The following is a 23,639-nucleotide window of genomic DNA, read 5'->3' as shown; positions in this document are numbered from 1 at the left end:
AGAGTTTGACCGGGTCTCCGATAGAATCTGCTGTTCCATTTAATTTCGTCGGCGTTTTCTATTTCTTGCGGTCACATACAAACTTGTTTGACGCTGTCAACCGATTTCTTAGAATAAACGTAAGTAATGATATCGTTTCCTACGTATATTCAGTTTGAAATCACTCATGCAGAATCCAAATTACCCACGTGTTGTCTGACTGCATGGCATTGGCTATCGTTTCTTCGAACATCAGTTTGCTTATCATATTTCAATTATATGTTTTCATACACATGATTGTTTGATCTGACAACTATTGCCACTGAGATATTAGTTATATCCCAACGTTGGATTTACCAGTAAGTTTGTCAAATATGTATGTGTGAATGTGGTCAAACAGTTCAACTTCAGGTCATAGCATGTCAATGCCATGACATTATTGGGCCATTATGACGTCAGACTCACTGGCCACTGACCTCACTGTCAAAAGAGGTCAGGCTCCCAGACTTGGTAGACACATCGTATTCTATTTGCATAGATTGATGCTCATGCTGTTGATCACTGGCTTGTCTGGCCCAGACTCGATTATATACAGATGTCATCATGTCAGTGTTTGAAAAATATCACCAGCCCTGAGACACCGAGCTGATTGTTATTGTATCGGGCTGGCAGTTTCAAATATTTGTTGGCCCTTGTGGCCTTCAGTAAATTTTCTGTCAATTGTTTTTATAAACTAGAATCTTTCCCATAATGTGAAATTATTATATTAGAGATCATCTGTGATACATCATGTTACGATAACAGTTTCACTTCCTGGTATTTCATCGATAACAGTTTCACTTCCTGGTATTTCATCGCTTTGTGCATAGGAATGTCAACACCAGTCTTTAACAAACAAGAACTTCTGTCTGCGCCATAGACTTTGCTAATTGATTTTATAGAAACAGTATGAGACTGTGTACAGTGTAGTCTATTTTGGTTTTAATGGTTTGACTTTAACAAATGGGCCTGCAGATTTCATTCAGGGCTTTTCGATTTTAAAGCCTGCAGGCGGCAGCAGGCCCTGATGGCCAACTGGCAATTAAAGTATTGCTAAACACTGCATCATATCCTTTTTGCTTTGATTGATGCTCATGCTGTTGATCACTGAATTGTCTGGTCCAGACTTGATTATTTACAGACTGCTACCAATTAGCTGGAATATTGCTGAATGTGGCATTAAACAACAAAACAATTGAACAATCAATCATCCAGGTCACAGCAAGAATGTGGAGCAACTGAACAAATGTCAGTGTAATTCGGTTCACCCAGTCACCACTCATTGTATTCCTACTGGCTCGCGTAGTTGAAGTCATGAATGTGGATGGTACACTATCCTGAAAACTATCTGTACCATTCTGTTGTAAATAAAACCAGCAAGTTAATTTTAAGTTATGAATTAGAACTGTTTTCTATAAATAAGTATAATGTATAGTTACTTTATTTAAATATTAAGAAAAAAATTTTTTCTTGAAAACTATCTCAGTATGATGAATATACTTAGGGACCGTTCATAATGTGTGCGTGCGTGTGTTTTTGTGTGAGAGTGAGTGGGAGAGAGAGATGATGATGATCATCATTATTTTGTTCTGGGGAGGTGGGGGGTAATCAATTTTGTACACATGTACTGAAAGGGGGACTATGACTATGACTATGATGGTTTATCAAGTCTAGATTTTTTCAGAAAGTCCTACCTAAAACTGACAATTTCCTGCAGTCGTTTTCTATATTATGAGGTTCTGGGGGTAGCCTAGTGGTTAAAAGCGCTTTCATACCTTCTAATCCCCACATGGGTACAATGTGTGAAGTCCATTTCTGGTGTCCCCGCCGCGTGATGTTGCTGGAATATTGCTAAAAGTGGCGTAAAACCAAACTCAGTCAGTCAGTCAGTCAGTCAGTTTCTATATTATGAAACAATTTCATACCTAAAATCTTCAGACTCAGACGGTGTGTGGTACATTGCACAGATAGCATTAATTACATTCAGTCGAGAGACTATCAGATATTAGACAATATGTGAGTGAATGAGTTCAAAGTTAACGTTGCATCGGCAGTATTTCAGCCATATAGTGACTGACAGTAGGTAAAGATGTGTAAGGGCCACTGACCACTGGACTGTAACCACATGTACAGGTGTCATTAACTGCTTTCTTTAGAGAGAAGGTCATTCCCGTGGGACCAGCAAGCGTATTGTTATGAGGGAATAGTGGAGCTCATGCATGATTGATGTGTACTTGAGAGAAAAACAGTCAACAGCAGTTATCTTGTGCTTCTTCCTTTTTCTTTACATGATTGTGATTAAAATGTAACGTGTAAGACAAAAACCCTCACTTAATGTGTCATTGTGATCAAATTTTGCAATTCCAACAATGTGTAGAATAATGTCATGGTGGTCTAGGTTGACTTATAGATACCAGCAGTTTAGCGTATAACTAGCCATATGAACTAAAGTGACCATTTTCAAACAAAATTTAAGTCCCTGCCGACCCGCGAAGATCTGGGTTAGATATGGCCTTCAGCAACCCATGCTTGTCGTAAGGGGCGGGATCGGGTGGTCAGGCTCGCTGACTTGGTTGACACATGTCATTGCATCCCAATTGCGTAGATTGATGCTCATGCTGTTGATCACTGGATTGTCTGGTCCAGACTCATTTATTTAAAGACTGCCGCCATATACCGGTAGCTGGAATATTGCTGAGGGCAGCTTTAACCAACCAATCAACCAACCAATTCCTGTCTGAATTTTTATACTTTGGTATTCGCTTCCTGTCCCTGTGTCACTCATTTTCTGTTTAAGATATCGGCCATGTTTTCCACCTCAGAATAAGTTGTAAGAGTCGTGCTGTTTAGACATTTTTGACAACACACAGACTCAGTCATCCCCTCAATATTTGACATAAGTGGTGAAAATTTGAAAAGTAACAGAGCTCATGATTGGTCAAACTATGAATATAGCACACATGGCTATATCGCACACTGATTTCTGATGTTAAACAGTGTTAAAACCTCTTTTGGATGATAACTAGATACATTTCTGTATGAACACTAGGTACCAAGGCATGCAAATGGTCAGGATACAGTGAGACACAATGGACTGATGCCTATATAATAGCGTTGTTAGACAGGCATTGGTCCTATTGTAACCCAGAATTCTCACAATGTGGTCTTTCAGTTGAAGAATTATGAAAATGTGGGAGAATTATTTGTTTTGTCATCTTGCTGTTACTTAAACCACTTGTTTGAAATGTGTGTGTTCCTTCTGAGTTCGCGCGGGGTCTAATGTTGTTCTCTTATACTTTTCTAAGTAATTAGCCAAAATAGTGAATACAACTAACAAGAAACACTTTATGACCTGAAGACCTGACAACATTACAAACAACACACTGTCTTAATTAATTTACATATTGTGATGTTGGAAGTTCAAGAAATTTGTTCTCTTAGACCTTATCAGTAAAATTAATTAATTAGACCCCATTTAACATAGATGGGTTTATGTTCAATATCCAGTCACTCCTTTTGAACAGTTGGGGGCAAACCTTAATTAGCCATAGTGTGCCAAGTGAGCCATATTGTAACTGTTTCTTCTAGCACAGCATGGGTTAATCCTACCATTCAGTCTCTTATGTAATGAACTCCTTATATTTCTACTACTGTTACTTAGTAAACGAGTTGCATCTTGATAACGTCAGATGGATATTTTCTGATGGCAATATCAGGGCAAGCAAACAGTTCATCATTTAGAAGCTGGGGTAGAAGTCACATAGGGTGCTTTTGCTTTAAGGAAGGGGAATTAAAATGGCGGAAGACTTTCGCAATGATGAAGAAGAGGAGTTGCGTGAGGCTTGTGGCGTGTTTGGCTGTGTTGCGGCGTTATGCCGGGGAAGTGGCCAACACAACTAGACATCGCTCACATCATACACCTGGGACTAGTGGGATTGCAGCACAGGTACGTGTGATACGAGTTAGAATTTGGTGATGTGTATTGTGAATAGTTTAATTTATGTTATGCCAAACAAGATACTCATTACATTATTCAGTGACATGCAGATGTGCTACTCAAAGTTTGGTAAGGATCAGCTTTGATGTTATAAATGTTTATTCCAGGGGTATGAAACTCCCAAAGAATTCAGCCAGACCACAGGGCTGGATAGATGTAAAACTTGCCAGCCCTGACCAAAACTTACCTGCCCACAAAATATCTTCATATACATAATGTCTAAATTTTAACCCAACCGTCAGGCAGGTGAATTTGAGAATCTGGCAGTCTGTGTTGAAAATAACCTGTCCCGGGCAGTCGGGCAGGCAGGTATTTCTAACGCTGATATTTAACTATTGAAATATTCCAAAACAGTGATGTGGCAACCCTGATAGAGCCTCAGTTTCATGATGAACAACAGAGGCATGCAGTCATGAGCTCAGTGTGCATGGTGTGCAAGAAAACCTGTGTGTTAGGAATATTGTGACAGAATGCGATGGCACTACAGAATCATTGCAAAACTTGGCTACAAAGAATTTGCCGTTAAAATGGGTAATCCTTAGCAGACCTTGAAGTACGATTGAATCATGGTCACATAAAAATAGTGTACACTTTTGGTCGTCCCGCCGAAGGGTATTGCCATACCAAAAGTTAAAATGGGTGATCCTTAGCAAACCTTGAGTAGTACATGTATGCTATATCATGGTCACATAAAAAGCTTTAGTAGTGTACTAATAAGTAATGAACAAAATATTCTTTATTTCAAGATGGAAGTATGTGAATGTGGTAAAGATGTCTGTGCTCATACTGAATCTTTCAACATGTTTACCATAAAAAAATGCCTGAGTTGTAAAATTACATTAAGGATGTTACAAGCCCCTTTCATAGGCAACATATAATGTACAATCTCCTTGCTGTTTGAAATATGAATGGTTTTCTCTTTGCTGAAACGAATGAAAGAAAACATGTTCATGCTTTTAAACATGTAACACATATACATGTACATATTCACGTGATAATCAGTTCCTTTGGTTGGGGAGGATATATATTTTATTTTGCCCCTCCTTTTCACTCGCAGGGGACAGGAGAGTGCTGGTATTGTCACAAGTATGGGAAATGGCCGAACACGGCAGAAGAAAGGAATGGGGTTTGTGGGAGCTGTATTTTCAGAAGAAGACCTACAAAAGCTCAAGGGAAATATTGGAGTAGGTGAGTTGCAGGGATGAGAACCTTCTCATCTTATCTAGCCCTTTGAATGATAACCATGAAAGATAGCCTAGTGGTTCGCACTCACTCACTCACTCACTCACAAACTGTACTCAAACTAGTGGTTCCTTTGAGTTCATTATTTGAGTCTAACCATGGTATATAATTACACAAACTGTACTATGTATTCAGCAGGGTAGCCTAGTGGTTTCACTCACTCACTCAAACTAGTGGTCCACTGGTATATAATTACACTGTACAAACTAGTGGTTCCTCACTCCCTCACCACTGAAACTAGTGGTCCCTTTGAGTTCATTATAAACCATGGTATATAATTACACAAACTGTACTGTGTATTCATGGTGGTTGTTCCAGGCCACACCCGCTACTCCACGCAAGGTGCATCAGAGCTGGTGAACATCCAGCCGTTCGTTGTGGAGACAATACATGGGCTCATCACTGTAGCTCACAATGGGGAGCTGGTAAACGCTGCTGCTCTCAAGAAAGAGGTAAATATGGCAGGAAATGAAATTATTGAAACCACTTTTCAGCAAAATATTTTTGCATCTCTAGATATGTTAACTGTATTGAGTTTGTCCTCAAACTGACTTTATCATTGTTCTTGATTTATCAGCACCTTGATTTACTTCATGATGCTGGTTTTCAAACAATGTGATTAACATCTATTGTGATATCAAAGTGATTATTCAGCCACAATATGGCTAAAATATTGCTGATGTGACTATAAATCTTAACTCACTCACTGATTAACATCCAATGGTATACTTTGATTCGAAAACCTCTCTGCATGAACATCTTCAGACACCTAAACACCTTCTTAGGGCAGGTGGGCAGTGGGGTAGTCTAGTGCTTAAAGCATTTGCTCATTATGTCGAAAGGGCGGTGGGGTAGCCTAGTGGTTAAAGCGTTCGCTCGTCATGATGAAGACCCAGGTTCGATTTCCCATATGGGTACAATGAGTGAAGCCCATTTCTGGTGTCCCCCGCCGTGATATTGCTGGCATATTGCTAAAAGCGGCGTAAAACCAAACACACTCACTCACTCATTATGTCGAAGACCTGTGTTCGATTCCACACATGGGTACAATGTATTGAGCCTATTTCTGGAGTCCCCTGCTGTGATATTGCTAAACGTGCAGTAAAACCATACTCACTCACTATTGTGCACAGAACCCTCAACTCATATGAAGAATACTGACCATGTTTCAAGTGTTACTACATGGTGTAGGGCTGTCCACAGCCTCTGACAGTGAGGTGATATGAAGAATACTGACCATGTTTCAGGTGTTACTACATGGTGTAGGGTTGTCCACAGCCTCAGACAGTGAGGTGATATGAAGAATACTGACCATGTTTCAGGTGTTACTACATGGTGTAGGGCTGTCCACAGCCTCTGACAGTGAGGTGATATGAAGAATACTGACCATGTTTCAGGTGTTACTACATGGTGTAGGGCTGTCCACAGCCTCTGACAGTGAGGTGATATGAAGAATACTGACCATGTTTCAGGTGTTACTACATGGTGTAGGGTTGTCCACAGCCTCAGACAGTGAGGTGATATGAAGAATACTGACCATGTTTCAGGTGTTACTACATGGTGTAGGGCTGTCCACAGCCTCAGACAGTGAGGTGATATGAAGAATACTGACCATGTTTCAGGTGTTACTACATGGTGTAGGGTTGTCCACAGCCTCTGACAGTGAGGTGATATGAAGAATACTGACCATGTTTCAGGTGTTACTACATGGTGTAGGGTTGTCCACAGCCTCTGACAGTGAGGTGATATGAAGAATACTGACCATGTTTCAGGTGTTACTACATGGTGTAGGGCTGTCCACAGCCTCTGACAGTGAGGTGATATGAAGAATACTGACCATGTTTCAGGTGTTACTACATGGTGTAGGGCTGTCCACAGCCTCTGACAGTGAGGTGATATGAAGAATACTGACCATGTTTCAGGTGTTACTACATGGTGTAGGGTTGTCCACAGCCTCTGACAGTGAGGTGATATGAAGAATACTGACCATGTTTCAGGTGTTACTACATGGTGTAGGGCTGTCCACAGCCTCTGACAGTGAGGTGATATGAAGAATACTGACCATGTTTCAGGTGTTACTACATGGTGTAGGGTTGTCCACAGCCTCTGACAGTGAGGTGATATGAAGAATACTGACCATGTTTCAGGTGTTACTACATGGTGTAGGGCTGTCCACAGCCTCTGACAGTGAGGTGATATGAAGAATACTGACCATGTTTCAGGTGTTACTACATGGTGTAGGGTTGTCCACAGCCTCTGACAGTGAGGTGATATGAAGAATACTGACCATGTTTCAGGTGTTACTACATGGTGTAGGGTTGTCCACAGCCTCTGACAGTGAGGTGATATGAAGAATACTGACCATGTTTCAGGTGTTACTACATGGTGTAGGGTTGTCCACAGCCTCTGACAGTGAGGTGATATGAAGAATACTGACCATGTTTCAGGTGTTACTACATGGTGTAGGGTTGTCCACAGCCTCTGACAGTGAGGTGATATGAAGAATACTGACCATGTTTCAGGTGTTACTACATGGTGTAGGGTTGTCCACAGCCTCTGACAGTGAGGTGATATGAAGAATACTGACCATGTTTCAGGTGTTACTACATGGTGTAGGGCTGTCCACAGCCTCTGACAGTGAGGTGATATGAAGAATACTGACCATGTTTCAGGTGTTACTACATGGTGTAGGGTTGTCCACAGCCTCTGACAGTGAGGTGATATGAAGAATACTGACCATGTTTCAGGTGTTACTACATGGTGTAGGGCTGTCCACAGCCTCTGACAGTGAGGTGATATGAAGAATACTGACCATGTTTCAGGTGTTACTACATGGTGTAGGGTTGTCCACAGCCTCTGACAGTGAGGTGATATGAAGAATACTGACCATGTTTCAGGTGTTACTACATGGTGTAGGGCTGTCCACAGCCTCTGACAGTGAGGTGATATGAAGAATACTGACCATGTTTCAGGTGTTACTACATGGTGTAGGGTTGTCCACAGCCTCTGACAGTGAGGTGATATGAAGAATACTGACCATGTTTCAGGTGTTACTACATGGTGTAGGGCTGTCCACAGCCTCTGACAGTGAGGTGATATGAAGAATACCGACCATGTTTCAGGTGTTACGGTGTAGGGTTGTCCACAGCCTCTGACAGTGAGGTGATATGAAGAATACTGACCATGTTTCAGGTGTTACTACATGGTGTAGGGCTGTCCACAGCCTCTGACAGTGAGGTGATATGAAGAATACTGACCATGTTTCAGGTGTTACTACATGGTGTAGGGTTGTCCACAGCCTCTGACAGTGAGGTGATATGAAGAATACTGACCATGTTTCAGGTGTTACTACATGGTGTAGGGCTGTCCACAGCCCTCTGACAGTGAGGTGATATGAAGAATACTGACCATGTTTCAGGTGTTACTACATGGTGTAGGGCTGTCCACAGCCTCTGACAGTGAGGTGATATGAAGAATACTGACCATGTTTCAGGTGTTACTACATGGTGTAGGGCTGTCCACAGCCTCTGACAGTGAGGTGATATGAAGAATACTGACCATGTTTCAGGTGTTACTACATGGTGTAGGGTTGTCCACAGCCTCTGACAGTGAGGTGATATGAAGAATACTGACCATGTTTCAGGTGTTACTACATGGTGTAGGGCTGTCCACAGCCTCAGACAGTGAGGTGATATGAAGAATACTGACCATGTTTCAGGTGTTACTACATGGTGTAGGGCTGTCCACAGCCTCTGACAGTGAGGTGATATGAAGAATACTGACCATGTTTCAGGTGTTACTACATGGTGTAGGGTTGTCCACAGCCTCTGACAGTGAGGTGATATGAAGAATACTGACCATGTTTCAGGTGTTACTACATGGTGTAGGGCTGTCCACAGCCTGTGTCAGTGAGGTGATATGAAGAATACTGACCATGTTTCAGGTGTTACTACATGGTGTAGGGTTGTCCACAGCCTCAGACAGTGAACTGATCACACAGCTCCTGACCAGGACTCCAGAATGTGGGGAGCCAGAAGGAGTCAACTGGGTCGGCAGGTTGGTTTATGTTTTAATTACAATGATGACTAGACCACAGGACTTGTCTTTGTGTTGTTTCACTTGTCCCCGAGTTTGTAGGTAATCCTGCATAAAAATTGACTCAGCATTGTGAAGTCCCGGTTCGACTCCCCTCAAGGGCACAATGTGTGAATCCAATTTCTGGTGTCCTCTGCCGTGATATTGATGGAATATTGCTATTGGTGAAAACAATACTTGCTTGTTAAATGAAGTATTTATGAAGGTGTTGTGCATGATGTTGCTTGTTTGATTATGTTGCTGTACTTGCCCATGCTATATTTTAAAAGTTCCAAGTTCACCTATGATTTCATAAAATACATATATACCATTAATATGGTTTTGTTAAAGGCACAGAACATTTATTTAAGCCTTAGGCCTGACTTATGTACAGGCAGCACAGCTGCTTCTATTTACTTCTATGTAATAAAAACTAATTCCAAACACTACCAAATGGCTACCAATTGGCACCAGCTGATCAGTTGATGCATCACAGAACATGATGACCTGATTTTCTTCCCATTTACCATTATTTCTGTTCCAGAATCAAGGCATTGATGTCAAAAGCGCCGACATCATATTCATTGGTTGTAATGCATGAAGACAAACTGTATGCAGTCCGGGATCCCTATGGCAACAGACCACTGTGTATCGGGAAGTTACTGCCTGCAGCTGTACTTACAGGTTTGTTCATTTCCAGCAGGACTTGTCATAATTACATCTTAAAACGATATTTTAGTTGGCATCTTAGTTATCTTATTGATTTAAACTATAATCATACCCAGGACAGTAGTCAGTTGGAACCCATCTCCTATATTGATACTGATGCCACATCTTACAGACAGTAGTGAGTTACTCATCCTGCCGCCCAGAGAGCGGAAGGTTGCGGGTTCGATCCCCGACCACGCCATACCAAAAGACGTTAAAATATGGTACTTGTTGGTCCCTGCCTGGCGCTCAGCATTAATGGGTACAACAAGGACTGGTCGGCTCGGAGTCAGTATAATGTGTCTGAGTGGGGTATTCATGCTTCACTGCGGCATGGTATCTCAGTGGGCTAGCACTATAAAACCAGCTTCAGTCTGGGCTAGTACAAGCAGCCGCACATACACACACACACGCATGCACGTTGTCATATGAGCGAAATATTCTCAAGCATGACGTTAAACACAATTTCACCTTACCTTAATTATCCTGACTTATGCTTTATTGCTTATCTCCCTTCTCCTTTCAACAGTTACGTGGTAACTTCAATCCTTTAGTTCCCTGAAGAATTGTAAAATCACTCACCCAGAGAGTTACACATAATTACTGTTGATACATAATGCAATTTAGTTAGTTTATCCTTGTTTGCCAATGCAACTGGATCAATTAAGTTAGAATAAAAAAACAAATTGAAATGTTTTGGTTGGAACATAAGTGTATGTGTGCTATTGACCTAACACATACTTGACATATATGAAAGCCTTGTTCTGTGATTGGCTACAGTATTTTGATTGACAGATGCAAAGGTGCAGTGACATTACTGTTCATTTTCTACCACCAAAATACAACTTCCACATTTGCTTGTTTCTCTGTTTATACAAGAGTAAAACCATTGAAAAGGGGGGTAACTCTTCATCCATGATGGGTATTGTGAAAGTCCACACAAATCACTATCCAGATTCTTTGGGCTGAAAACAAGAATATCTGAACCATCTATATAACTCTTCATCCATGATTGTTATTTCAATAGCCCAAAGGATTCACTTAGAGTGTTGTAAAAATCCACACAATTCACTATCCAGATTTTTTTGCCTTAACCAATAAGACTATCTGAATTATATGCTAATAAATATGGTGAAACGCCCCCAAGATTATTTGAAATTGGCTTATCAAAGTATTATGATGTATGACGTAACTCAAACATACTTTTTTTATTTCTGTTTTCATCTGTTTTATGGAGATATGTTTTGAACTCAGGCAAATTTGATGTCAACAATGAAGCTGCCGAAGGATGGGTCGTGTCTTCAGAGTCGTGTACATTTCATTCAGTTGGTGCAAGGTACCACAGAGAGGTGCTACCAGGTACGTTAGAGTGGCACTCTAATCCACTCTGGGTTTAATGCCTCTTTTCAGCAGTATTCCAGTTAACATGTGAGCTTTATGATGGAAGATGGCCCTTATCATGTGGTGGAAACCTGCAAGCACATCCATGGTGCTGATAAACCTGCAGACATAATCGTAAGGGTTGAGGGGGATCCGGGATTCGAACCACGCAAGTTTCTAACGTTTCTAACGTCTGCACAGTAAATTGTGCATCTTTCAACAACATGGCCACATGTGCCACCGAAAATATATAGATATTGTTAATATCACAAGTGGCAAAACAAAACGTGTTTTAAATCTTTTCACAATGTGTTTCTGTTTCTAGGTGAGATTGTAGAAATCAGCAGAGAAGGGGTTAAATCTCGACACATCGTCCCCAGACCTAACGGAGGACCGCCAGCATTCTGTATATTTGAATATGTATACTTTGCAAGGCCTGACAGTATATTTGAAGGTAAATAAAAAAACATGAACAGTTTTTATGAAAATGCTAAATGTTTACTCATTTTAAATAATCATGATGTATTTAGATTTGATCTATTAATGTAGTAAATGTTTCTTCTCTCAAAAGACTCTATCATAACGAAACGAAAGCATGTGAGGTAAGTGTCGCTGCTAATATCTTCCTTCCTTCTTCCCCCAGATCAGATGGTGTATCGGGTACGACAGCGATGTGGAGCCCAGCTAGCTAAGGAGTTCCCTGTTGATGTTGACCTTGTCAGTACTGTTCCAGAATCTGCCACCCCTGCAGCTATGGAGTATGCCAAGACGGTAAGTATATGTCCACTTCTTGGACTGGTAATGCGGTGGGGTAGCCTAGTTCACTAGTAGCATTCACTAGTCATGCCAAAGACCCGTGGGTTCGAATCCCCACATGGGTACAATGTGTGAAGCCCATTAGCCTGCAGCTAAAATTTATGGGGGTAATGGTGGGGTAGTCTAGTGGTTAAAGTGTTCTCTTGTCATGCCGAAGACCCAGTTTCTATTCCCCACATGGGCACAATGTGTGAAGACCATTTATGTTCTCCCCCGCTGTAATGTTGCTGGAATATTGCTAAAAGCAACAAAAGCAACGTAAAACTAAACTCACGTTCTCAAAATTTATGGGATGAAAAAAGACTGGTTGGCTGGTATTTATGTTTAAATGAAGCATGATATCTCACTGGCCTAGCATTATAAAACCAGCATAAGTTGACACTAATTTGAGTAGCCACATGCTTGGATGTAGCTTTTCACGTACAATATTCTTGGACATGACTTTAAACCCCATTTCACCTCGTCTGAACACAGTTACTTGGACAATGTTATCTGACTCTTGTCACTCTGTAGTAAAGTAGACTCGTAAAGATGTGGGTTAGAATTGATTTTCAGTAACCCATGCTTGTCATAAGAGGTGAATAGCGGGATCGGGTGGTCAGGTGAGGTGACTTGGTGGACATGTCATCGTATCTCAATAGCGTATCTCAAATGCTCATGATGTGCATCACTGGATTTTCCGTCCAGGCTCCATTATTTACAGACCGCCACCATATAGCTGGAATATTGCTAAGTGGCGGCGTTGAACAACAAACCAACTGTAGTAAAGTATGGAAGTTATAATTGTGATAGTGTTTAGGGTCATTTGTGCAGATGAGAGTATTGGTTCGGTCCATCATCTATGATCTGTCAGACCAAAATCCAGACCCATGTTCGACATCTGTATATGCTGGTGTTCATTTCAGCTTGGAATCCCTTATCAAGAGGTTTTGTGTAAGAACCGATATGTCGGGAGGACGTTTATTCAACCTAGCATGCGTCTACGACAGCTTGGGGTCGCCAAGAAGTTCGGACCTATCACTGACAACTTTAAGGACAAGAAAATAGTGCTACTGGATGATTCCATTGTTCGAGGAAACACAATGAGAGCCATTGTCAGATTACTGAAGGCTTCTGGGGCCAAAGAGGTGATTATTTATCATTGACCCCCTAAATACTATGACTCCCACTATCAAAATGCAATGATAAAACTCCATATTTGCTTCATCTCACCTAAATAGACTTGTTGCTCACCAATAAACTATGTACACATCTTACATAAAACTAGTTTGATAAGAGTAATTGTTTGTCAGTGAACAGAAGAGTAGTTTAGAGTTGTGGCCCTTAGGTGGGAAAGAATCTGTAATCGTGGGTTTAAGTCCCCGTTTTCTCCGATAATGATTCTTATTTGTTCAGCTCCATACCGTTGCTTGTTGACTTATCAAATATTAAACAGCCAAGACTGGCTTCTTCTGACAATGAGATACCCAAAATGATTGAACAGTTTAAAACTTCAAATCGACTTTTAACCAAATTCACTCACTAACTCGTATCACTTTTCATTTATCATTCCACCCCACTTGGCATGTAGAGCCCAAATTGCGTCATGTTTATCTCAAAGTTTACTTTTTGATAAGAATTTAAAATGCAAGATAACGTCTACCAACAACTACCTACAAGTGATGTCATATATATGCAGGTACATATCCGAGTTGCCTCTCCCCCCATCAAGTACCCCTGCTACATGGGGATCAACATCCCAACGAAGGAGGAACTGGTCGCAAACCAGATGCCGATGGAAAAGATTGCCGATTACTTTGGTGAGTAAGAAATTTGGTGGTCAAAAGCTGGCAACATGAGGAACACTTGACTTCACTTTGTCAACCAACATTGAACAAACTCAGAAGCCTTTGTAGATATATTTCAACATATGAGTGAAGAAAATCAACTATTGACACTATTTTCTGGAGTGTATGTTACAAGAACAGAAATACCGCTTATGTAGCATGACATCTGATTTTTTTATTGATTCAATCACTTTCTTGCATCTTCATAACTTGTTTTAAATTTTCATCCATTCTAAACTGTATACATGTAAGATGGATTTCTATAGTAAAATGCTTGCGTGCCCTTATTGTGAATAGTTCCTCTTGATGTCAGTCACTGACTTGCCTGGTCCAGCCCGTCTATTTTCTAACCATCCTGATGTGGCAGTAATGCTGCTTCACTCACTCACACAATTAACCCTTATGTTCCAGGTGCTGATAGTTTACACTACTTGACAGTTGAAGGGTTACAGAGGGCTGTAGAAGAAGGCATTAAGTCCGGCCAGGAACACGGTCACTGTACTGCATGTCTCACAGGGAACTACCCTACCAAGTTGGACTGGTGACGTTGTAAACTGTAAGCCAGAAGGTTTAAATGATACGGTGAAAGATGAACACCACAAAGGGTATACTCATCCATATTGGTGCTCAGTTATATATAGCTTTATAGAGCCAATTGTTGAGGAGTCCATGGACCTAACTCTTACAGTGAATTGTTTTGCTCAACTTTATTGGTGTACACTTCCAAATTTCTGTTAACCATTACTAACATTTAATAGGGCTGAGGTCAGTGCTTTCATTCACTAAAGACTGGGATTCCACGTTGGGTAGAGATCTCACTGACCTGGTTGATGGCATGTCATGTTGACATGGAGTTTTGCTCATTATATTAATCACTAGTTTCTCTGATCCATTTGTATTCTGTCAACCAAACTCCATTGTTAACCATTCATACGGCTGAACTTCGAGTTACTTTGACGATCATGGTCAATGCTTTCATTCACTAATGGTGGGGAATATATGTTAGAGCAGGGCCCCGTTTCACAAAGTACCTTCTATACTGTAACATAGACTTACAACAGTCGAAGCACTACGATAGCTTTGTGAAACGGGGACCAGGTCCCCAGCAATGCCTGCTTATAGTATGACTTGGTTGGTCAATCTCAGTCACCTGATTGATGGCATGTCAGCTCACCTCAACATAGATCTTTGCTCATTTTATGATCACTAGTTTGTCTGATCCATTTGTTTGGAGACCTCGTTTATAAGGGACCCTGTGATTGTATATTCCAGGTTAAAAGTATAGTTTCTTTGTGGAAGTGAAAATGAAATGTTTCAGGTGGTCAGGCCACGTAGCCTAATTAATGTCTTGTCATTGCAATCTGACAGCATATGAAAATACTCATAGTATCAATCACTGGTTTGTCTGGTCCGAGACTTGATTTACAGGTTGCTGTAATTTAGTTGGATTATTGTCGAGTGGGGCATTAACAACAATGCTTAAAGAAGCAGAGTGGTGTACATGCTTACTTGTCATGTGTAAGTTCTCAATTTCCGTGTTAGAAATATTTCTGCAAGATTTCATCATGAAACACGGATACAGTCTGTAGCTTTCATATCCTTTGTTATTTATTACATACATTAGTTCTCTCAAAGAGAAATACTCTGCTTAAATTGTCAGTGTATTGTACCAGATGGAGATGCATTTTCTATAATGGCAAAATTGTTAATGTTTTTATGACTGTGGTAGTGGTTGTGTTTCCACATTAACCGTTACAATTTCTTATAATTATGACAATATTCAACATTGTACAGATGGTATTGGTGACCCTACTTACTGCATAGAGTTGTGCCCCTTGGGATCTGCTGTTCATATCTTGAGGATCTTAATGTAAGTTTTGGTCCTTGGTTTCAAACACCCTCCTGTGTCAGTAACATACAGGATTTTGTACCCACCTGAACCTGATACGACCTGGTATATCAAGGTATTGTTTGTATTGTTGAACATGGAATATATTCTTCAAGCATAATATTTATCTTGTATTGATCTTAATGAAATACTTCTATTCACTAATGAGCCTAGGTAGGTGTTCAGTTTCTGGTTTTCATTAATGGAGAAGTGGCAATAATTTGCTCAAAGATTTGCATTAAATCTTCTTTTTACCTACTCACTCATTCATTCATGGGCCTGTCCTGTTTAAATATTACTGGCCAACGACATTCTGATAAATACCTATATATTCACTCATTCATTCATGAGCCTGTCCTGTTTAAATATTACTGGCCAATGACATTCTGATTAATACCTATATATTCACTCACTCATTCATGGGCCTGTCCTATTTAAATATTACTGGCGAATGACATTCTGATTAATACCTATATATTCACTCACTCATTCATGGGCCTGTCTTATTTAAATATTACTGACCAATGATATTCTGATGATGACCTATATATTTACTCACTCACTCATTCATGGGCCTGTGCTATTTAAATATTACTGGCCAATGACATGGTGATAATTACCTATACATGTATATCCACTACAGATGTATACAAAATAATTTACCAAACTGTCATGGCAAGACATTTCGCTCATATCTCTGGTCTCTACAATTCAGATTCCTTACTGCGAAATAACGTCATGTACTGATACTCTCAGTTAATGTGTTCTTTAACTTCTTTTGAGAAATTCGTTACCCTGGTAACATGTTGTCGGGAGCTCTTGTGGTGATAAGGCAACAAAAAACAAACACTTCACATTTCATTCTCCATTTCTGGTCAAATTATTGTAAAGTATATATACATGGCAAACAAAATAATTCATTTAAGGCATCAGTATGTATGGTTCCACTCAGAGGGTACATCTCCCCTCCAATAAGCCATCAACTTACAAGGTACACGTAATACACCTGATAATACTGTTATTATTGGCAGTTATCGTACTGCTTTCACACGTTATAGTGTGTTAAACATCTATGTTTGTACATAGTTTATTACATTTATTATGTATCACATATGTATCGATCAAGTTCAAGTTGTTATTCAACTGATGTCTTGTACCTTGGTTGTAGAAGTCCTGCCTGTACATATTAACAACTTCATGATTGTCTTAGATTAGGTTTTTGTGTAAGATGCCTTTAATAAACTAAAGGCATTTGTGGATATATTTTTTTCAATAAAAACTTAAAGCTGCAGTGTTTTCTTGTATTGACCTTTTTCAATCACAAAAAAATGTCATCGTGAGGTGGTCATTACGGTCTGCCAGGTATGACTAGCAGCCATAAAATTTCTGAATCACGTGCTGGGATTCAAAAGACAGACCTTCTGATCCAAAGTCGGATGTCTTGTCCACATAAAGAAGTCAACCCCAAGGATGTAATCTTTGGGATGACTCCACGCCTTGCTTCATGACAACGCTCCCAGTTCTGATGACAATGCCTGCCAGGTGTGACATTTGCTGCTGAGGATGACAATGGCTGCTAGGTAGGACAATAGCTGCTAGGTATGACAGTTGAGGATGACAATAGCTGCCAAATAAAACGGCTGCTGAGGGAAATGACAATAGCTGCCAGGTATTACAAGTGAGGATGACAATGGCTGCCAAATAGTAAAATGGCTGCTAATGACAACTGTCAGGACAATGGCATATGATACTGTCAAAACTTTATGTCATAAAAGTTCTTACAAAAACCCAAGTTCTGAAAGCATGATGCACACGTAAAATCTCCAAATCAGCATGAGGCGTCTCAAAGTCTGACTTCTGCAGTTTCTTCTATAGGATTACAGTCTCCATCACTGAGATGTAACCGTATTACCGTATTTATCATAATTAGCGTAAGTGTCCCCTGACTAAATTGTAGATCAATCTGTATGTAATCTTTATAACCAATTCCCCTACTACAACTGAAATTACAAGACAGTCTTTTCTTGTAAATGTTAAATATTTTACACAGAAAATTACAGCACTGAAACAGTATGTAACTGCCCAATAACCTATTGAATTTTTTTTTTCAAAAGAGCTCGATCTCTAAAACCAAAAGCATCACCCTTTGTCAATTTCTTTTAAAGCCATGGGCTGTTATTACAGCAAATACAGTAGCTGTCAAGCGCATTGTATTAACTCTGAGCCATGATATGCTCGATGTCCTCAGCAGTCTTAGGACAACCTTGTGACAGGACTACAGGTGCCCCTTCCGTTACCAGGACGTCGTCTTCAATACGAATCCCCATACCCTGAAATTCAGCTGGCGCAGTTGGGTGGGATTCTGGGATGTAGATCCCTGGAAACAAACATCACATTTTAAGCAGGAAGGTGATGAACATCCAAAATTGTGATATTCCAGTTACAGCGTTTTCTACATCTAATATGTTAATTTGCGTACGTGTTTAAGTATTCAGTGGCTTCATATCAGAAAAGTTAGGTGATGTCTTCAAGAAGACTGACAGATACATTGTTGGCAAATACACAAATGTTTATTGCTTGTTTGAAATAAAAAATATTTGAAACAGCGCCACGGCATTGAAGCTCAGCTGAAGAGGACAAATCCCTCCAGCCCCCACAAATCCAAAAGAGCAAATCGTCTGACTGTAATCTTAAAGGTAAGAGAATTTCTATCTAACCTTTCTGTCTGAATTATTGAATTATTATCAGTAGTTATTGAAACAATACCAAGGAACATACCATGGTGCATACCAACATGAATCAAACAAAGTCAACTTTGTTGCTTTGAAAAAACAAACAAATTCTAAAAATTCCTCAAAGGCAAAAAGAAACTAGTTTGTGTGAACACGGTTTTAAAAAAAGAGCAAGTATGTATCATAGAGATACGGTCCGGACAAACACACCACTTCAAGCAAAGTCGATCTTGTTGCCAGGGAAACAGGAAAAACTTAATAAAATGTAAATTCCGAAATAGCAAATAGCACCACTTCAAAATCTGCATTGAAATCCACCACTTAAAGAGACTAAGTACAAATTATTTCCATGGAAGTCGGGAAAGATTATAAATGGCCAAAAATCTGTAAATAGCAAAAGGCACAACTTTAGGATCTGTTTGAAATATGTGCCATTTTTTTGGAAATCAGTAATGATTTAAATGACTTCAACATGAGGAGAAAACATTAGCAGAGCCAGGTGTGCCTTTTGAGAGAACTTCAGAGCATGGAAAAAACAAGTGAGTTTAGTTTTACCCTGCTTTCAGCAATATTCCAGCAATATCACAGCAGGTGACACCAAAAATGGGCTTCAAACACCCATGTGGGGAATCGAACGCGGATCTTTGGCGTAACGAGCGAATGGTTTACCCCACTGCCGCTGGTCAAAACAAGTTCAGTATGGTAACATTCTGCTTAAAGCAATATTCCAGTGATGTCACAAAATGAAATGGGCTTCGCCACAGCCACATGAAGCAGAGTAATATTCACTCAGGTAAGTTTGGAACCCTACCCAGAATCCCTTTTGGTAAGGTATGAGAACATGTCTAACTGTAGAACAACTGCTATTCTCACCTGGCTCAATTGTAACAATCATCCCTGGACTTAGTTTTATGCCTCTTGAGATTTCTGAAGTATCATGGACGTCCATTCCCAGATAGTGGCTCACATGATGGGGACAAAACTCCCGTGTTTTCTGAAACAAAAGTACAAAGGCTGTAGAATGCAGCATGAAGTGTTATGCCGCAGTGTTATGCCGCTTACAGCAATATTATATCTATATCGTTTGCTCATTTGTTTGTTGTTTAGCAAACAGCAATATTCCAGCTATATGTCAGCGGCCCGAAAAATATTGATTCAGAACCATCCAATCCAGTGATCAACAGCATGATCATCGATCTACATAATTATGATACAATGACATGCCAATAAGTCAGCGCGCTTGACCACCCAATCCTGTTACTTACCTCTTATGACAAGACTAATTCTTAACCCGCATCATCACAGGTCCAATATATAATATCAGGCTGGGGACTTCAACTTGTGTCTTCATAACCGAAGACTCTTAACTGCTAGGCACCCTCACTGCCCACTTCACTTGACAAACCTGCATTAGCTTGACTTCCTTGATGTCTGCTGGGAGGATATCCAGGAGCTGCAACTGTTTCCCCAGCAACTTCAACATCACCTTGTAGATGTCGTCCAGGGAGTGGGCCAAAGTGCACAGCTCCACACACTGCTCTTGGACAGTCAACACTGCATCATACAGCTGTCGCTGTGAGGAGCTGAACCTCCCTGGAGAATAGGAGGAGTGAGTGATTACGATTTTATGCCACTTTTAGGAATATTCAACAATCTCATGATGGGGACACCAAAAATAGGCTTCACACATTGTACCTATGTGGGGAATCAAACCTGGGTCTTCGGCATGACGAGTGAACACTTTAACCACTAGGCTACCCCACTGCCCTAGAGAATAGAGTGTGTTCTTTTATGCCACTGCAATGTGAGAGTGGGGGGCACCAGAAATGGGAAGTGAACACAGAACAAGTGAAAAGTTTGAATCAATGAGCATAGTTTTATGCCAGTTTTAGCAATATTAACAGGTTGATACATTATACCCATGTAGGGTATCAAACATGTGCTGATGGCATCACAAGCTAACTCCTCCTCCAGCATGTTATCCATCTGGCCTCCTTGGAGTAGAAAGGCACTGAATTGCTTACATACATAAGTGAGTGGATATAATATATGCACTGTAGGAAACATAGTGCAGAACTACTCCATGATTGTTGTGAGATCTGACTGATGAGAATTGGTCAAGCGGTGACAAGGCTCATCATAAGTCCTGACATTTTGGATTCACTCATGCTATCAGCCACAAGTTGCCTGAAGCACACTTTAATATTGCTTGAATGGGATCTGAGAAAAGACACACTCCCTGCTGGGAATACTGTAACCTGAGGCTCATTTGCAGGTTATTACATGCTCACATGTTGGTTATTACAGTATTAATACTATTACCTGAGACCGGCCATGTGCGAGTGATGTCACTTGTGTAACCGTGGAACTCGCACCCTGCATCCATGAGAACTAACTCTCCATCACGGACAATCTGGTTGTTGTTGATGTAATGGATAGTGTTGGCACGATTACCACCTGCATGAAGAATTAAAATATCACTGACATTCATATAAATGTGAGTATAGTTTTATGCCAATGCTAGCAACATTCCAGAAATACCACAGCTGGCGAGGACACGAGAAACGGGGCCTCACAGTTGTTATCAATGCGGAAAATTGACTCTGGCATAACAAGTAACATTCTACCTTACTGACTCTATGCATGAAAGTAATTGTGAGTGTGCATGGCTTTACATCGCTTTTATCAATATTCCAGCAATGTCATCAGCCTGACAAGCGGACGTTTTAAGCATTAGGCTATACCATCGCCCCTGAAAGTAACAGAAAAAAGGTGTTACTGGGGAGCTTCCATACCTGCAACCACTGGTGGGTACGCCAGGAACTCAGCATCACGTATGCGACACTCAAAGTCCATCTTTGCATACAGATGAGCTTCCTTGACCTGATGATAAAGGTTATCAAAAATTACATCATCACTTTTCTTAGTTGAACCAAAACATGACACATTTCAATATATTTTTTAAAATGTACATTATATATGTAAGCATAATTTGGTGACTGGTCATTTATCAATCATTATGGAGAGATGAGGATTCTTGAAAACATATTACATATAAAGGAGTTTGTGGGGGTCTGCACAATATCATACAGTTCCAAGATCAATTAAAAAATTACCTCTGGACGTGAAAATTTCATGACTTCTATGAAAGACTGTGAAGCTATTTCTACACTTTGTTTCATCAGCTCAATTTCAGGTGGGGATTTAATCAACCTCAGCTGATTACAAATTCCAACTGTGTTTTCGATACATTTATGACGGTTTTCCTTCATGAACTGGCTCAACACTTGGATATCATGCTCCATGTGAGTTGGTTTGGAATAATTGTACCACAAAACATAATTGTTAAATTTTCCACAGTAATCACTGAGGTACTCCTCCAGACAGTCAATGTTCAACGTTTTGTCAACCCCTGTTAAGGTCAAGGCTCCTTCTCTTCCTGATCTGGGTCCATCCCATAATTCTTTCGAAGGGTCTTTTTTCGGCACAAAGAGAACTGACAGATAATCACTAATGGATGACTTCTCTTGATTTGTATTCAAAATTAAAACACTGTCTGGTTCCTGAAATCCACACAGATACAAGAATTCTGTATTTTGTCGGAAAGGATATGGTATGTCATAGGTCATAAATGTCTTTGCTGATGCTGGGAATATCAAAATGTGATCTTTCACATTTTCCACATCCTTGAAAGCGCTGCATGCTAGTTTGACTAAATTATCCCTTCTAGTTTGATATTCACATTTTGAAATTCCTGGTGTTACCTCCCCTTGTTTCACCAGGTGAGGATGAGTCTGAGCAGCGGGCTGACCGAAGGAATTTGACAGGATTACAATCGGAAATCGGAATTGTTTTATCTGAAGAAGTTTAGGTAACCTGTTGGTGATTTGGTGATGTCCTGAAAATACTGAAAACAAATCATAAAAATTAACATGGATTAATGATCCATAATATAGACATCAAGGGACATGCACAACTTATCAAGCTCACCATGTTCAATCAAATTTACCAGAGAAATGATTAAACAGCATCTATATCTGCTGAGGCATCTTTATCATGGATGTCCTAACAAAGGATGTATCAGGCCATTATACTCAGAAGAAGAGTATCACTGGTGGTACCATATGTGCCATGTTTTTCAGAGAAAATTCTCACTAGATATGTCTATTGGTTATAACATCGCAAACATATTTGAATTATTAACTCATTTGGTTTTGCCAAATCAATACTGATGAGACTGGCAATTCCATGTCATATACTGATCTGTTCAATAAATATATGTAAATTTGTGAAGTTAAGAAGCAGGAAAGGATGCTGGTGATTCTGATTGTGTAATGACTCTAATTACAGATAAAAAAAATTAATTTTTTTATGTGATATCGCATAACTTAACCAAGGAATATCAAAGCGCAAATTATATATTAGTAACATAAGTAAAATATACTGATATTGACAAGTTAGAGACTTTGAATGGCATTTAGAAGTGATACACATAAATTCAAGAATTTTATAGATGTCAACTTCTTTGTTGTGATGGACACAAAGCTTTGTAGGGTAAGAGTTCCGCCCGTAACCCCCGGGTTATTTCGAGGGTTTAGGGTTAGGTTTGTGGTTAGATTTTAGGGTTAGGTTTAGGGTTGGGTATAGGTTGTTTATAAAAAGACACAGGCGTATATTCTTTGGCACATAATGATTAAAAAATATACGGGGGTTACGGGCGGAAATCTTTCCTAAATGAAGAAAGTATATCAGTCAACAGTCTTGTTAACAGCTATTTACAACATAAGCTGCATTTTTGCACATACATCGACTGCAGCTAAGATTCCACATATCTGAAGTTCGCGTTTTAACTCAAGGACAAATTAAACGCAGAGTTCCCTCCCTTAGAGCACCTGTTTTCACCCTTAGCCCAAACAAAAAACGACTTTTGATAATTTCTTTGAAAAACACAAGAAACA

At 40.0% G+C, this 23,639-nt stretch overlaps 2 protein-coding genes across 2 annotated transcripts; one reads left to right on the top strand and one right to left on the bottom strand.

The window, feature by feature from the left end:
- The first annotated feature begins 199 nt into the window (after nucleotides 1-199).
- On the top strand, nucleotides 200-17,240 carry LOC124279439 (amidophosphoribosyltransferase-like). Its single transcript, XM_046715294.1, is given in 13 exon segments — nucleotides 200-338; nucleotides 3,800-3,891; nucleotides 3,894-3,964; nucleotides 5,073-5,203; nucleotides 5,576-5,709; nucleotides 9,201-9,313; nucleotides 9,876-10,015; nucleotides 11,294-11,398; nucleotides 11,745-11,873; nucleotides 12,063-12,190; nucleotides 13,141-13,362; nucleotides 13,914-14,034; nucleotides 14,473-17,240. Coding segments are annotated over 12 exon segments (1,506 nt in total). The 5' UTR covers nucleotides 200-338; nucleotides 3,800-3,813; the 3' UTR covers nucleotides 14,607-17,240.
- LOC124279349 (xaa-Pro aminopeptidase 3-like) lies at nucleotides 16,806-23,563 on the bottom strand. Its single transcript, XM_046715197.1, has 7 exons — nucleotides 23,487-23,563; nucleotides 21,798-22,588; nucleotides 21,477-21,564; nucleotides 21,004-21,138; nucleotides 20,087-20,274; nucleotides 19,555-19,675; nucleotides 16,806-18,326 (listed from the first exon to the last, which is right to left on the bottom strand). The coding sequence occupies exons 1-7, from the start codon at nucleotides 23,509-23,511 to the stop codon at nucleotides 18,163-18,165; spliced, it is 1,512 nt and encodes a 503-aa protein (XP_046571153.1). The 5' UTR covers nucleotides 23,512-23,563; the 3' UTR covers nucleotides 16,806-18,162.
- Between the last annotated feature and the right edge of the window lie 76 nt (nucleotides 23,564-23,639).

The sequence above is a fragment of the Haliotis rubra genome, unplaced genomic scaffold (assembly GCF_003918875.1).
Source record: "Haliotis rubra isolate DU_JTF1 unplaced genomic scaffold, ASM391887v1 Scf1, whole genome shotgun sequence".
Taxonomy (NCBI): Eukaryota; Metazoa; Mollusca; class Gastropoda; order Lepetellida; family Haliotidae; genus Haliotis; species Haliotis rubra.
The sequence above is the reverse complement of the archived record's forward strand: the minus strand, read 5'-3'. Positions and strand labels throughout refer to the sequence as shown.